Source organism: Echinops telfairi, unplaced genomic scaffold (assembly GCF_000313985.2).
Source record: "Echinops telfairi isolate 266 unplaced genomic scaffold, ASM31398v2 ScPeMD7_25;HRSCAF=90, whole genome shotgun sequence".
Lineage (NCBI taxonomy): Eukaryota > Metazoa > Chordata > Mammalia > Afrosoricida > Tenrecidae > Echinops > Echinops telfairi.
The window spans coordinates 21551929-21566298 of record NW_022103922.1 but is presented as its reverse complement, the minus strand read 5'-3'; the positions used below and the strand labels follow the sequence as shown (position 1 = coordinate 21566298).

The 14370-nt window shown below is 49.7% G+C and overlaps 1 protein-coding gene across 1 annotated transcript in view; it reads right to left on the bottom strand.

The window, feature by feature from the left end:
* The window catches only part of LOC101651781 (methylthioadenosine phosphorylase), a 46615-nt gene that overhangs the window by 13857 nt on the left and 18388 nt on the right, over window positions 1-14370 (bottom strand). The window contains exon 4 of the mRNA XM_045289223.1: window positions 12618-12785. Within this exon, the coding sequence (XP_045145158.1) occupies window positions 12618-12785 (168 nt within the window). The remainder of the gene's footprint in view (window positions 1-12617; window positions 12786-14370) is intronic.

Here is a 14370-nt window from a genome sequence, read left to right as displayed (position 1 = left end):
TGTGCTTCTCTCAATCCTTTGTGGCTTAAGGATAAGACTAAGTGAGCCCCGTGACAAGTCCAGATGAAGTTGAAGAACGGGTCAAATGATTATGTAAATAAAGGCTTTTTTCTCTCTGTGAAACACACTGGTGAAATGGGGCCATGCATTAGACTCCAGCTTTGGCTTGGTTGCAACTTTCAATGAGTCAAGTGTTATCAGCGACACCCTCAATCACACCCAGGATTAGGAGTCGCTACAGAAACACCCCCAAGAATCTGTCCAATGGACATTCAAGTGGCAACATCCCGTTTTAAGGCTCTCCACCCTCTCTCCCTCAGCTCCACCCTATTTTGCCTCTCTGCTTTGACCTTCTGAGGGGACTTTCCAAAGCTCATGGAAAAATTCCATTATTTTTTAATCCAATTTTCCTTAAGAACTTTTAGAAACCTTCTTGTACAGTGATAATTGACCATGGAATCAACACCCTCTCTCAGGTGGGACATTTTATGTTTTCCTCTTAACGCTCGAGATCTTGGTAAGACTTTTCTGATCTCCATTTTCCAAGGCTGAAGGGTCAGTGGCAAGTTCCCACTCATTTGGGAGGGCGTTATGAGGCTTCCAGGGTTTTTGGGATTCAGGGCAGATGCCTCACCTCCCACGTGGGATGGGCTCAGCTCCTGGCCAGTAGGTCTCATGTGCATGCGCCTCCAGTGGTACCAGGGGAGGCTTACGTGTTGCTATCATGCTCAACAGGTTTCAGCAGAGCTGACTAGACTAAGCTGGGCTAGGAAGGTCTGGCAATGAACACCCAAAAAGTCAGCGAATGAAAACCTGCACAACGGCCCACTCTGCAGCCAATCAGGGGGATGGCAGATGAAGGTCCACGTAACACTTTTGAGCCACTGTGACCCGAGTCAGCCAACAACAACGTCAGGACGGAGTCTACAAAGATGCCCAGAGATACTGCAGCAGTTCAGAAAAGGAGGTCTGGGTTAGAGACATTTGGAGATGGCACCAAGAAAAAGCCCATCTAATGAAGAAAAAATAAAAAAGCTGTGGCTCAAGGATTAAGCTTCAGAGTGCAAGCTTATAAGGAGCAGGAGAAAGGTCTGGCTTTAGGGAAGAAAATAAAGGCATTAGAACCAACTAATAGTTGCCCCCAGGAAAGAAATCTTCAGCGGCTACCAAGGACAGGAGGAAGAAAGAAGAGAAAACCACCTAGTTGAGGGTAGACATGTACTGACTTGGATTAAGGAAAAGGCAGTCAGCAGTAAGGGGGATGGATGCCAGCACACGATGACCCGGCGAAGGAAGATGCTGGCAGCCATACAGAGCTCGAGGCAACCCAGGTAAGCATTATTACATACACAATCGTGTAATAACCAACAATAATCTACGAGTGAATACCCAGGTAGACGTGCAAGTTGAACAGGCCTGGGAAGGCAAACAGACCACATAGAGTATATATAGGTCTGGCTACGAATATATATATCCTTATATCTTATATCCTTCTCTCTCTCTCTCTATATATATATATATATCCTTATATCTTATATCCTTCTCTCTCTCTCTATATATATATATATATAGCCTTATATCTTATATCCTTATCTCCCTCTCTCTCTATATATATCCTTATATCTTAGATCCTTATCTCTCTATCTATCTATATCTATCTATCTATCGATATAGATATAGAGCCTAACTATATATCTTTATATAACTTTATATTTTATAGATATAGAGCCTAATTTTAGAGCCATAATTAATCGATCGATCGATATAGATATAGAGCCTAACTTTATATCTTTATATAACTTTATATTTTATAGATATAGAGCCTAATTTTAGAGCCATAATTAAATGAATCACTGGGCTTAGGGGACATCTATTCCAGTAGGTCTAATAGAATCCACAGAGACAATGTTCCTTATTCTACTGTGGTGAGTACGGCCTGGGGCCTCAAACGTTTTGGGGTGGCCATCTAAGGTGTAACTCTTGGTCTCTACCTGCCCGAAGCAAGGAAGAGTGAAGAAAATCAAAGACCCAAAGGACTAACTTACTACCCAAACTATAGCTTCCACTATCCTGAGACCAGAACTGGATGGTGCCTGGCTGCCACCACTGGATGCTCTGAAAGGGATCCAAAAAGAAGGCTCTGACAAAATGGGAGAAACATGTACATCACAAAAACAGACTTACTGGTCTGAGAGATCGGTGAAGTGCCTGAAGAGTACACAGAGAGCCCTTAAGCACCCTTCAAATCTGGGCCCAAACCCTTTCAGTCTATCTGCGCGGGTCCACAACGTGAACAGTAACACCCATGAGGAACTGAGAAACCACCGGCTGTGTGAGACCACAAACCAACGGGTGTAGGCAGAAAGGGGCAGGAAGAGGGGACGCAGGGAGGCAGTGAGAAGAGGGCTGTAGCAGAGGGCACTGTCACCAATGCCCTGGAACAGCAGACACTGTTGAATGAAAAGCAACCTGCTCTGTAACCTTCCACCCAAAGCACAACAAGAGCCAAGCCAACCACGAGTCAAAATGTTAGAAGAGAATGTGTAGATGAGGGACGCCTCTCCACTCAGCTTGCCCATCTATCTACCCCTGGGGTTTCACGTATCTCAATTGTACCCAGGTATTCAACTGAAACACACCTATCAAATTCACACACACACACACACACACACACACACACACACACACACACACACACACGAGGAGGCAGTACTATGCTGAAATTCGCATGGAGCTTACAATTACGTCCGAGGTGAATGGAGACCACCATCCAAAGGAAATTCTTAAATGAAAAGGTAACTTTATGAAAGGATCCCGCCCCCCTGCCCCGGTTTGTTACAGAGAAATTAGAGTATCTTACCCACTAGCATGAAACCTGGAATAAGCGCCTGTGAAGGAGAGAGAGAGAATGCGCAAGCAGACTATAGTGCCAGGGTCGAGCCTGGGCAGGAAGTTGCCAACTACAAGTTCCAGCCACAAAGGCATTTCTCAAAGCTAGCCATGACAGTTTCTCTGAAAATGAACTGAAACTCACCCTCGGGCAGGATGTCCTCAAAAAGAAGGAAATCCACTTTGGGCCTGGGTTTGTATCGGATTAACTGAATTTCAGTGTGATCCTGAGCAAACGAGCTAACCTAAGTCCATTTCTTCAGGAAGCAAGAATTGCAAGCCCTGCCTCTACCCCGGACGAGGGATGAAGAACGGTGCTGAGCTGATTCTGATGCACAGCAGCCCTGTGCGGGTCCAAGTGTACCCGAGCTCCACAGGGCTTTCAGTGGCTGGCTTTCTCCTGATGGGTCTGGGTGGACCCCAACTTCTAGCCTTTGGTAGGTAGCCATTTGCACTACCCCGGGAATTCACAAATGAAAACATGGTCTCAAATCACCTTAAGGAGCTACATCTCAATAGACCTTGCTGCAGTAACAGCCAATGTACTGGGGGTTACACATTAGGCAGATAACGCTGCTTACCACGCAGATTGCCTAGAGGATTGAGAAACAGCCTCAGCCCTTGGCACACATCTGCTAAACAGGCAGCAGAAGCCATTTTTTTAGAGTAGGTTAGTGAAAGAATGTAAGAATGTATGCTTCAAAAGAAGCCGGGTCTACACTGCAGTGACCCGGTGAGCATGGTTACCTAAATAGAAGGGCCCTCATCCAGAGAGTCCTTGAATGGCGCTAAAGGCTAAGTACTAGACTACTAGCCAAGAGGCTGTCAGTTGGAGCCCACCCAGGCGCACCTTGGCAGCTAGGCCTGCCACAGCCTGGGAAGCCCTATGGTGCAATTCTACTCCACACCTGGGGCTGCCACGAGTCAGCACAGGCGGGATGGTAACTACCACCACCACCACCAGGAGACCCCAAACTGGAATCTATTCTTGGTCCCAACGAATAAAACACACAATGTCCACCTTGCTAGCTGGGTGGACCCAACACCTCCCCAACAACCACTACCATGGAAAAGCGGTTTGGGATGACGGCTCCATTCTGGTGAGCAGCAGAAGTAGTAAGGCTGTGGCACACAGAAAAATGGCCTCCCCAAGATCCTTATCCCCAAGCCTTATATGGCCAAGGGGAACTAAGGTTGCTAGTCAGCTGACCTTAAAATAGCCCCAGGAACTCACAAGAATCCTTTACACGTGGAAGAGGGAGGCAGAAGTGCCAGGGTCAGCGGGCATGATGAGACCTGCCATGTATGGCTTTGAAGATGGAAGAGGGCCGCAGGCCACAGCAGGCAGCACCTGGATGTCGGGAAGCACATGGAAATGCCACTGAGAAGGAATGCTGTTATACCCAGCATATCTATTTTAGCGCAGTGAGACCCAGGTCAGGCCCCCTGGAGATAATCCATGTATTGTGTTTAAGCTTCTAAATGTATGCTAATCAGTTACAATGGCTGTAAGAAACTAATAGACATGCTTTGAGATAGGGTTTCTACAGAAATAAATGCTTGGGGCTGCATGTCTGCTCCCTACATTTGTTCCCGAGGATCACTTGTGATGTAATAGGGTACACTGTTGGGCTGCTATAACCTCAGGGTCAGTAGTTTGAAGCTACTAGCTGCTCTGCAGGAGAAAGGTGAGGTTGCACTCTTAGAAACCTGCAGGAGCAGTGCTACCCTATCCTATAGAGCTTAGTTAGGAGCTGGAATCGACCCAACAGCAGTGGACTTTTGCTTCAACCAGTAATTCTCCAAGGGGTGTCTGCTCGTTACAGCTCATCAGCAACTTAGGACCCCGTTGGAAGCAGGCTCATTTGGCCAACTGACTGAGTGGCTGCAGGACGCTGGTTGGGTGAGTCACCCCGACCGGTTCCTTATCCTCTAAAGGGAGACTGTCATCACCTCATAGGCACCCTGAAACCAAGGCCCAGCCACACGAGCTACTCTTTATAGAAAATCTGTTTTCCTACTTCTCCTCTGGCCAAACTCAAGCATGTGACACTTTGAAGGACCTCCAGGTCAAGGTGAACAACAAGAAAAGTTGCTTGTGATTGTTACACGAGGGTAACTCATGCTGGGGAGAGTCGATGCGCATGGAGAGAAGACAGTTCAGGCGAGAACACTAGACACTCGCAGAGACGCACGAGGGGAAAGCTCTGCAAAGGGGCCGGCAGCGTGATGAAATCCTGCTTCATGGGTGCAGGCTCCTGGGTGGGGTGATGAAAAACAAAAACCGGAAGTAGAGTAGGAATGATTGCATCACATTGTGAATATCATTAATGCCGCCCAAATATGCATTTTAAAAACTACCCCAAGGGGGAAAACATTTTCCCACTACTGGGGGGCGGGGGAGGGGGAGAAATGAGAGAGAAAAAAAACAAGGAGTTCAGAAGCCTCTAAAAAAGCTGTTGAAGAAGTTGCGTGCTCTGAGGAAGTGTGGTTTTGCAAACAAGCTGCAGAGAGAAGACTTGGCCTGCTGCCAGGGCAAACGGCCCACAGACGCTGGCAGGTTTCAGACAGGCCACAACATGTGAAAACACAGGCCAAGCAAGACAACAGGTGCTCAGGAGGAGAGGGGTTTTGGAGGGTGGATTCTGTGGCATGGGCACAAAGAAAAACACAAACAACCCCGCTGCTGTCAGGCTGATTCCTATTTCACCGCAGCCCAAGAGGGCAGAAATCCTCCCATTGGGCTTCCAAGGCTGGAGGCATGTACACAGTTCCTGAAACACACAGAGACAGGTTTTTCTCCCCTGGAGTAGCCTGGTAGGCTTTAACCTCTACACCACCAGAGCACCGTTTTAAAGAAACAGCATAAATAAGTAAAATTAGTATCTAAGCTCTTCGGGCACGGGCGGGGGCAGAGAGGAGAATCAGACCTGAACCCACGGGCATTGAGTGGATTTTGCCTCACAGCAAGCCCGCAGGGCAGAGAACTGCTCCTTTGGGTTTCAAAGACTGTCAATCGTTCTGAGTCTAGACAGCCCCATCTTTCTCCCTTGGAGCAGCTGGAGGTCTGAACCATCAGGTTTCCTTCTTGAGGAAAGGGGGATTCTAAGCAGCCTGTTTGCCAAGAGCAAATGCCAGTCATAGTATGACCACTGCTGAGGATATGCCCACAGGAACACCAACCCTGGACATCCTCATGGAAGCAGAGCAGCTGGTGGGTTGGAACCACCGACCTTTCAGAGTTAGCAGCTCAGCACTTAACCACTGTGCCACCAGACAGGGCTGCTCCGGCAGGGAATCTACGCCCCAGGGACTTAAAAAAACAAAGGAGGACAGAGTAAAATTGCCTCGGAAGGTTTCCAAGGTCTAGTGGGTTTCACAGTGAGCTGAGCCACTAACCGCAGTGGCAGTTTGAATTCAACAACCACTCTGTGGGGAAAAGATACCCACAGGGGCAGTTTGACCCTGTCCTGTAGGGTCGGGGTGAGTCGGCATGGACTCACTGCGAGTGAGTCTGGACGGGCTGACTCTTTACAGAAATGGACTGGGGCATCTTTCTGCGAACCTCTGACCAGTTCGTTTCGGGGCACCTTCCCAGTAGGTCTGAGCTAAGTCCCAATGGAGTGTGCAATGCAGTGAACTCTTTAATACTTTGTTACTCCCACCACATGGCCTTCACTTGGATGGGCCTGGGTAAACAGGTAGGGAATGACCATGATGGGAGTATATGACTCAGCTGTCTGTGACTGGGGACAGAGTTCACTGTGATTGTCACCCTGCAGGGTATAAAATCAGACATCTCAGGAGGTGGCAGCAGGATCTCCCCACCAGCAAGAGCAAAGAGCCAGGAGAGCATGCCTTACGGACCCTAAGATCCCCGTGCATCCAATCTCCTCGATCCAGGACACAGATCTGACATCAGAAGAGCGTTGGAGGAGCAGCAACAGCAGAACCAGGAGTCAGGGCAGTGGGCTTCTCAGTCCACAAAGCAAGTAAAGCTGAGTGCTTTGGTGCAGGAGGCTGGCTTACAGAGGGGGCTGTCTCGGGGCAATTAATTGGGGAAGCTGGGCTTGCTGACCAGGAAGCTTGAGCTGGGTGCCTTTTGGTTGAGGCTTACCTGGAAAGAGTGGCATGCCCTCTGGGCATTTATTAGCAGCTCTGAAAAAGCTTTTTAACAATGCCTGAGAGCAGGGCAGGGGCCAGTCCAAGAGGTAGAGAGCCAGAGAGGCTGGCCAGCCTACCTGCCTACAGGTACAGCTGAGATGCAGCTGTCCTGACTCAACAACTGCATTCTGAGCATTTGCACCTGAACTGTGACCTGTTAATTTTCCTAATAAACTTCATAACCATGAGCGTTTAAGTTCTGTGTGGCCACTGCGGTCATCGAACCCAGTACACAAGTAGAAAGTACTGTGGGACAGACCATTGGTGCCAGAACTACGGGACAGAGGATGGAGCCATGTGTGACCTCTGCCTTGGGTGGCACTGAGCCCCAGGAGATCAGACGAGACCCTTAATGCCATCTTAACAACATGGCACAATTACTCCCGCAATGCAAGAACACTTTGTTCTAATAACCCGACATTTTGTGATGCTAAAATTCCCAACCTGATTGAAGTCAAAATGGGTGCATAAGCAAATGTGAAGAAAACTGATGGTGCCCAGCTATTAAAAGATACGGCATCTGGGGTCTTAAAGGCTTGAAGTTAAACAATTGGCCATCTAGCAGGGAAGCAACAAAGTCCACATGGAGGAAGCACACCAGCCTGTGTGACCATCAAGTGTTGATGGGGTCAGCTATTAGGCATCAGAAGACCCAAACCAAACAAATATATTGATGCAAATGATGGGAGTTGAAGTGGAGACCCAAAGCCCAACTGTAGACAATTGGACATCTCCTCACAGAAGGGTCACAAGGAAAGAAAAAGACAGCCAAGGTGAAGGATAGCACTGGTGAAACACACAATATTCCTCTAGTTCTTCAATATCCTCCCCCCTCCACTATCTCACAAATCCAGCTAGACCAGAGCATGTACACTGGTCCAGGTAAGAGCTCTCCACACACGGAATCCAGGTCAAATTACCCCGACAGGCACAGCAATGGGAGCAATACATTGAGGTTGAGGGGAAGGAGGGAGAGAAGGGGACAAACGGGAAACCAACTATAATGATCGGCAACGTCGGTGAAGGGAGACAGCAGATGGTGCAAGATATGCAAACAATAACTCAAATTTATCAGGGATCCATGAGCGTTGGAGGGTAAAGTAGGAAGGGGGAAAAAATAGGAGCTGATACCAAGGGCTCAAGAAGAAAATGTTTTAAAAAGGATGATGGCAACATATGTACACATGTATTTGATACAATGGATATATGGATTGTTCTAAGAGCGGTAGGATCCATGAACAAAATAATTTAATTAAAAAGGTGGCACAACTAAAAAATGTTCTGTCCCATATCTCTACACACACAGGTCCCTTTGTGTATGCATTGCTCAAGGCCAAACACCAAGAGGGGGATTTGCTGGGCAACGGAGGTTTACCATTCTGGCTCTGCCACAGGGCAAGTCACAATGTCTTTGGGCCTTGGTTTTCTGAGCCCTGGAGGGGCTGCTTCGGGGGCTGTGTGGGTACCATGTTCAGTAAAGCAGAGGGTTGGCCAAGACGAGGGAGACGGACGAGGGCAATTTCCCCAACAATGCCTCATTAACCCTGGAGAGGGCGCAGCACTGGCACTCTGTATCCTGCGGCACATGAGGTCACCGCACGTCTGAGCTGGGACTTCACAGCAACGAACACACAAAAAAGAGAGACCTTTGACCTGTGACATGGTGGGGAAGTGACACAGCCCAACACCACTTCGGGCTTACAGCGGGACTTTCCTGATGAGTAAGCGCATGCTTCAAACTCCTAGGAACAGCTCCAACGCCCTGATGCTGCAGAGGAAGCCACTGAGGGACAACGGAATTTGGGTCAGAGCAAACCAAGAGGTGGGTTTCTTCTCTTTCAGCTGAAGCGGCAGTGGCGGCTGCTGCTCCTGAGCCCTTCAAGCGGTACCAGGCCAAGAGCCCTGGGCTCCGCAGGTCACCATGCTGACCGCACGTGGCCTGGCACTGGGAACCAGACAGGTTTTGTTTTTTATTTTAATTTTTAATATGGATTCTCTAATACTTAGTAATCCCTTTTTCATTTTCTAAAAATGGATGTTGATCTGAAAAATGTCCCAACGAAGGGGCCTTCACTTATTTTAAAAATCATTGTGTTAGGCCGGGTAGACTAGAGAAACAAATTTATAGACACACATATGTGTACAAGAAAGAGGTTTATATACAAGAGCAGTTGAATATTGAGAAAACATCCCAGCCCAGTCCAGATCAAGTCCGTAAGTCTGATATCAGCCCATATACCCGATACCAATCTATAACGCCCTCTTCTGACTCATGAAACACATGCAATGATGCCAAATACAGGAAGATCACAGGCCAGTGGGAGCAAGTCAGTGGCCTTGTAAGCATCCTTGAACTGGTAGGGGTCTCCTTGTAGCTCTTCCAGGTTCCCAGAACTCTCAGGAGAAGGCCATGCCCACAGAGGCCTCACTGGTTTTATCTTGATTGACAGGCCAGACTCCATCCCTTCAGTCGTAATCCTCTCAAAGTGACACTAGATCATGTAACTACGACAATCATTGTAACACAGGTCTTAAGGCATCTCTGTATTAACGGAGAAAGGATAGAAGGGAACCCTTACTACCACCACAAAGCAAAATCTAGACTGGGTGCTTATGGGGCAGGGCTTGGGGTGTGGCTGGCTTATGGCGATCACCTGTCTAGAGCAGAATTGAGAGCCATCGTTTCAACGATGGGCTTTTCCAAAGAGGATGGCCAGGGTCTGTCTTCTTAGGGGTCCCTGGGGGGCTCAAATCTTTAACCTTGCAGTTCGAAGTGAATGCATCACTCATACACTCCAACCACCATGGCTTCCTGGTTCCCTAGGGTCCACCGGGAGGGAAGATTCCCACACCCTCCTCCTCACAGATGAAAGGCCCAGCCTTTAGACGGCATCACTGTTAATTCCAATAGGGGCCGCTTCATAGTACGAGGAGTGCTGGTGGTGCAGTGGTGAAGCGCTTGGTCAACCCCACCAGCTACTCCAGGGGAGAAGGATCCGGCAGTCTGCAGCTGTCCAGATGACAGCCTTGGAAACCCTGCCCGGCAGGCAGTTCTACTCGGTCCTACAGGGGCACCATGAGTCAGCCTGAGGAACTGCGAATAGGTGTGGTGGCTTTTATGCAGGAGGCGGCCCTGGGTCACAAACTTTCACGAGCTCATCTGCTAACCAAGAGGTCGGGAATCTGAGTCTGCTCACAGCCATCTAGGAATGCCTGGCTCCCAGAAAACAAGCCACGGAAGGCCGATGGAGTCAGAGTCAGGGCTGACTCAAAGGGAAACCTGTACGCACACACTATGAAATCTGACGGACTTCCTTACGGAGCCCGCTTCCCGTCTGACCTTGAAATGCCAGTGACGGACGCAGTGTCATAGGTCCTACGGCCTGCACTTTTAGAAAACCTAACGCAGCAGTGCTTCTATCCCATTTTCACAATGGCCGTTCCTTCAAATACTGGCGTACTCAGGTAAGCTGAGCTCCTTCTGGTGGTCACGGTTGGATGACTGGTGGAGAGAGAGGTGCCGGAACCCCCGCTCGTGTGTCCTGCAGGGCAGTCGGTGGTTTGAGGTGGAAGCGCCAGGCTGAGTCACCGGTCCTTTTGCACAATGTGTGCAGACAGCCAGCGGCAGGGAGGTGGGCCACGGGGACCAGTGGTACCAGCAGGAAATGGGGAAAGACTACAGCGTGCCCCAGGGGGTACGCATGCAGCTCGTGGGGAAGTGGCCTTGCTTGGTTCCAGCGCAGCCCTGTCCGTGGGAAATTTTACCTCCTTCACAGTTTCCGGGGCTTTCTCACTTTAAAAAGGGCAATGCAACCTGAGAAAACAGCAGTGAATCTGTCCGTGGCTCATTGAAAGGAAAAGGGTAATTCATGGCAGTGGGTGTCCGCTTCAGGTTCCGAACTCTCACACCCCTTTTAATTGTTCAAAGTAGAAACGTAATGCTATTAAAAATCAACTGTGGGGAGGCAACTTCCTTAACCTAGCTCGTGAGGTTGTGGAATCTGCCCGGGAGTTCTCCTCTGACTTAATAAAAGTCTTTTCTTTACTTATTAAAAAAAGGAAAATCAACTGTGGGGACTGGAGCCCGTGCCCCTTCTAAGTGGCTTTGTTGGGCACGGTCTGGCAGATGTCGACGGGAACGGTGGCTCTCCCCTTCTGTGTGGCTCCCAAGGCACAGAAAGCAGGCCGGCCACAATAAACGGCCCACAGCTCTTCCTGTGACGGACACACCAGGGAGGGTCACGTGCCTCACCTGGACCAGATCTTCCCAAAGTGGGCAGTACTACCCCTAGGGGTCGCCAGACCAATGGGGGAAAAGGAGGGCCGTGGACAGATGCGGGGATTTTTGTCTTAGGTTATGGCTGACAGTACAAACGTTTTTCACTGCCAAGAGGGTGCTGAGTAATATTTCTTTCTGAAAAGGGGGTGGGTTCTGAAACACCACTTTGAGACAAGGACTTTTTCTCTACTGTGCTGACCAAGTTCAAGCAGCAGGCTACCTACCGCATGTGCAGGTGACAGAAACCTGAAACCAAGGGACCCAAGCCCAGAGGTGGTAGAGAAGAGGACCCAGGTGGGGGAGGCTATTTGCCCCAGGTCATAGAGAAGCCAGAGGCAAGCCCTTCATTGGATGTCCCCGCCTCCTCCGTGGTGCTGAAATTCATGGGTAGCTTTGTGGGACATCTGTCCCACTGCAGCTGGGGTTGTGGGTCCAGCTGTGGGGACCTCACGGGTGAGTGAGGTCACTCAGTGACCAACAACAGCAACCCGAGCTCAAACAGGTGTAACACGGGATACAGAAGCACTCTGCCTGGAAACCACACCCGACACTGACCAGGCCTCCACAGTGACCTGCCACTTTACAAAACTACAGGGGACAGAGGAAAACGCTAAGTGACACTCAGAGATGCCATCAGTCGGGCAGGCTCTGTAGGGCAGAAAGAAAACGGAACAAGAGGGAGCGGGCACGCCAGGCCTGAAAGGCTGTCCAGGCCCATGCGTGTGAGCGGACCTCACCTGGACCCGTTTGACCAAACCAACTGTGCAAACACGGTTCGCGTGACATTAGGACAAAGGAAGTCATTGCCTAGGTAGTTAATATTAAAGAATTGACAACTAGTATGTGTGCTGTGTATGTGCTTCCAATGGGCCTTACCCTTTAACTTTACATATTACAGTTAATCCTGGGGAACGGGGGCTGGAGAGTTCGTGGTGTCATCCTGCACTGACTATGTTTAAAAACTGCCACAACAGAGCGCTGATGAGTCTTGTGGCTCCGCCTTCTTTTCGGCCCCAGCTTCCCACAGATCATCCACCTGGATGGGAATATGCTCCTCAGTCGTTGCTGGCGAGTCATCTCCAGTGCACGGTGAGCCTCTGTGTAGAACTACAGGTTTTCAATGGCTGATTTTTGAAAGTAGGCTGCCAGGCCTTTCTTCCAAGCTGCCTCCTGCCTGAGTGTGAACCTCCCACTTTTTAGCTGGCAGCTGCGCAGGCGTGTTAAGTACTGGCATTACCCAGGGGGTGGACTTGCAAGAGGCCAAGGCATAGTTAGTGCAGCTCACCTGTCGATGAATTGATCGATGACAACGATGTCACCGGGCTGGATCTCCTCTCTCAGGGAGCCGCAGGCTGTGGTCACAATGACATGGGTACAGCCCTCCTCCTTCAGAGCCCAGATGTTTGCCTGGTAGTTGACTTTGGAAGGCACAATGCTGTGCTGCCTCCCGTGCCTATGGGAAGGAGAGGAGAGGAGAGTGGGCAGGTGATTGTGGGGGAAATGGAACTGCCAAGGGAGTCTCCCCATCTGCAGCACCGAATGGTACTGCCCTGGAGCACTTCTCAGGCTGTAAACCTTCCACCTGCAGCTCGCAGCTAAGTTTGAACTGCTCATCGGTGATTATGCAGCCAAGCGCTCAACCATCGCACCACCGGGACTCCTGAGGTGTGCTGGGAGAATTTAAAACCTTACAAAGGCATTGACAAACAACAAAAGGTGGGGGATCCAAGAGCACCCCGGAAGTGTATGTTTTTCTGAAGCTGATCTCTCATGAGATTCCCCCCGCTGAGAGAGCATCAGTAGCTAAGAAGAGCTGCAGGGAAGAGACAAACAATTCGCAGCCAGACCCAGTTCAATGCTCTCTTCACAGGACACATCTGCCTACTGGTTTCTCCCTCCAAAACCAGTCTCATTGGCGCCCAGTCGATCCCCACCCATAACGACCCCAGAGGACAGAGCAGAACTGCCCCTCGGGGTTCCAAGGCTGTCATCTGTCCAGAAGAAAGCAGCATCTCCCTTCCAAGGAGTGGCACCTGGAGGGTTCACACCGCCAGCTTTTCAGCTAGCAGTCAACTGCTTTCGCCAGCAATGACTCCAAAGACGCTTTCTTGCAATCTACTCCATGGGCCATCTAAAACAAAGACTCCCAAACTTATTTGGCCTGTTGCCCCCTTTTCCAAAGCAAACAAACAAATTACTTGGCACTCCCTTGGCAATTAGAAACCTTTTATTACAGCCCATAATGTAGGATAACGTGTCCTAAAAACTCACTGCCATCAAGTTGATTCCAACTCATAGCAAGCCATAGAAAGCCTTTCTCCTCTTTCTTCTGAGGAGCGACTGGTAGTTTTGAACTGCTGGCCTTGCGGTTAGCAGCCCAACAGGTAACCCCCTATGACAACAGGGCTCTGAGAATAAAGTGTAGACATCTGCTTTTGTAGTTCCCCTCCAGGGTCATTCCAGCACCAACCAGGGTATCACTCACTCTGGGAAACATGTCTAAAATGACACTTATTTGGTTCAGAGGCGCCTCTTCTATGTTACAAATGTAGGGTGGCAGACAGACATTAGGATGGCTCTGAGTTCACACTCTATGTCACTGTCCCAGGGAGTGGAGGTGGGAGTTAGACTTGCTGCCAACCAAAAGAATATGATACCATCACTGGGACAGTCCTCCTGTGATGGGGTGGTGCGTGGCGGCCTGCAGTCTCTTGCTGGTCTTGAAGAAACCAGCTGCTGTTGCTGTGGGAACTGCCTGGAGAGGGCCACAAGGCAGGAAACTCTGGGCAGCTTCTAGGACCTGGGGGCCTCAGGCCTACCCCAGCAAGAACTGAATTCTGCCAACAACAGCACTAACTTGGCAGAAGATGCCAGACTCCAGGTGCACCCTGGGCAGCCTTGTGAAACCTGAGAGCAGGACCCAGCTAAGCCAGGCCCAACTCCCGACCCCTGGGAACGGAGCTAATGCACGTGCACACGGATTTACACAGCTACACTCAAGCTCATGTGTTAGGCAGCAATAGAAAATGAATACAAGT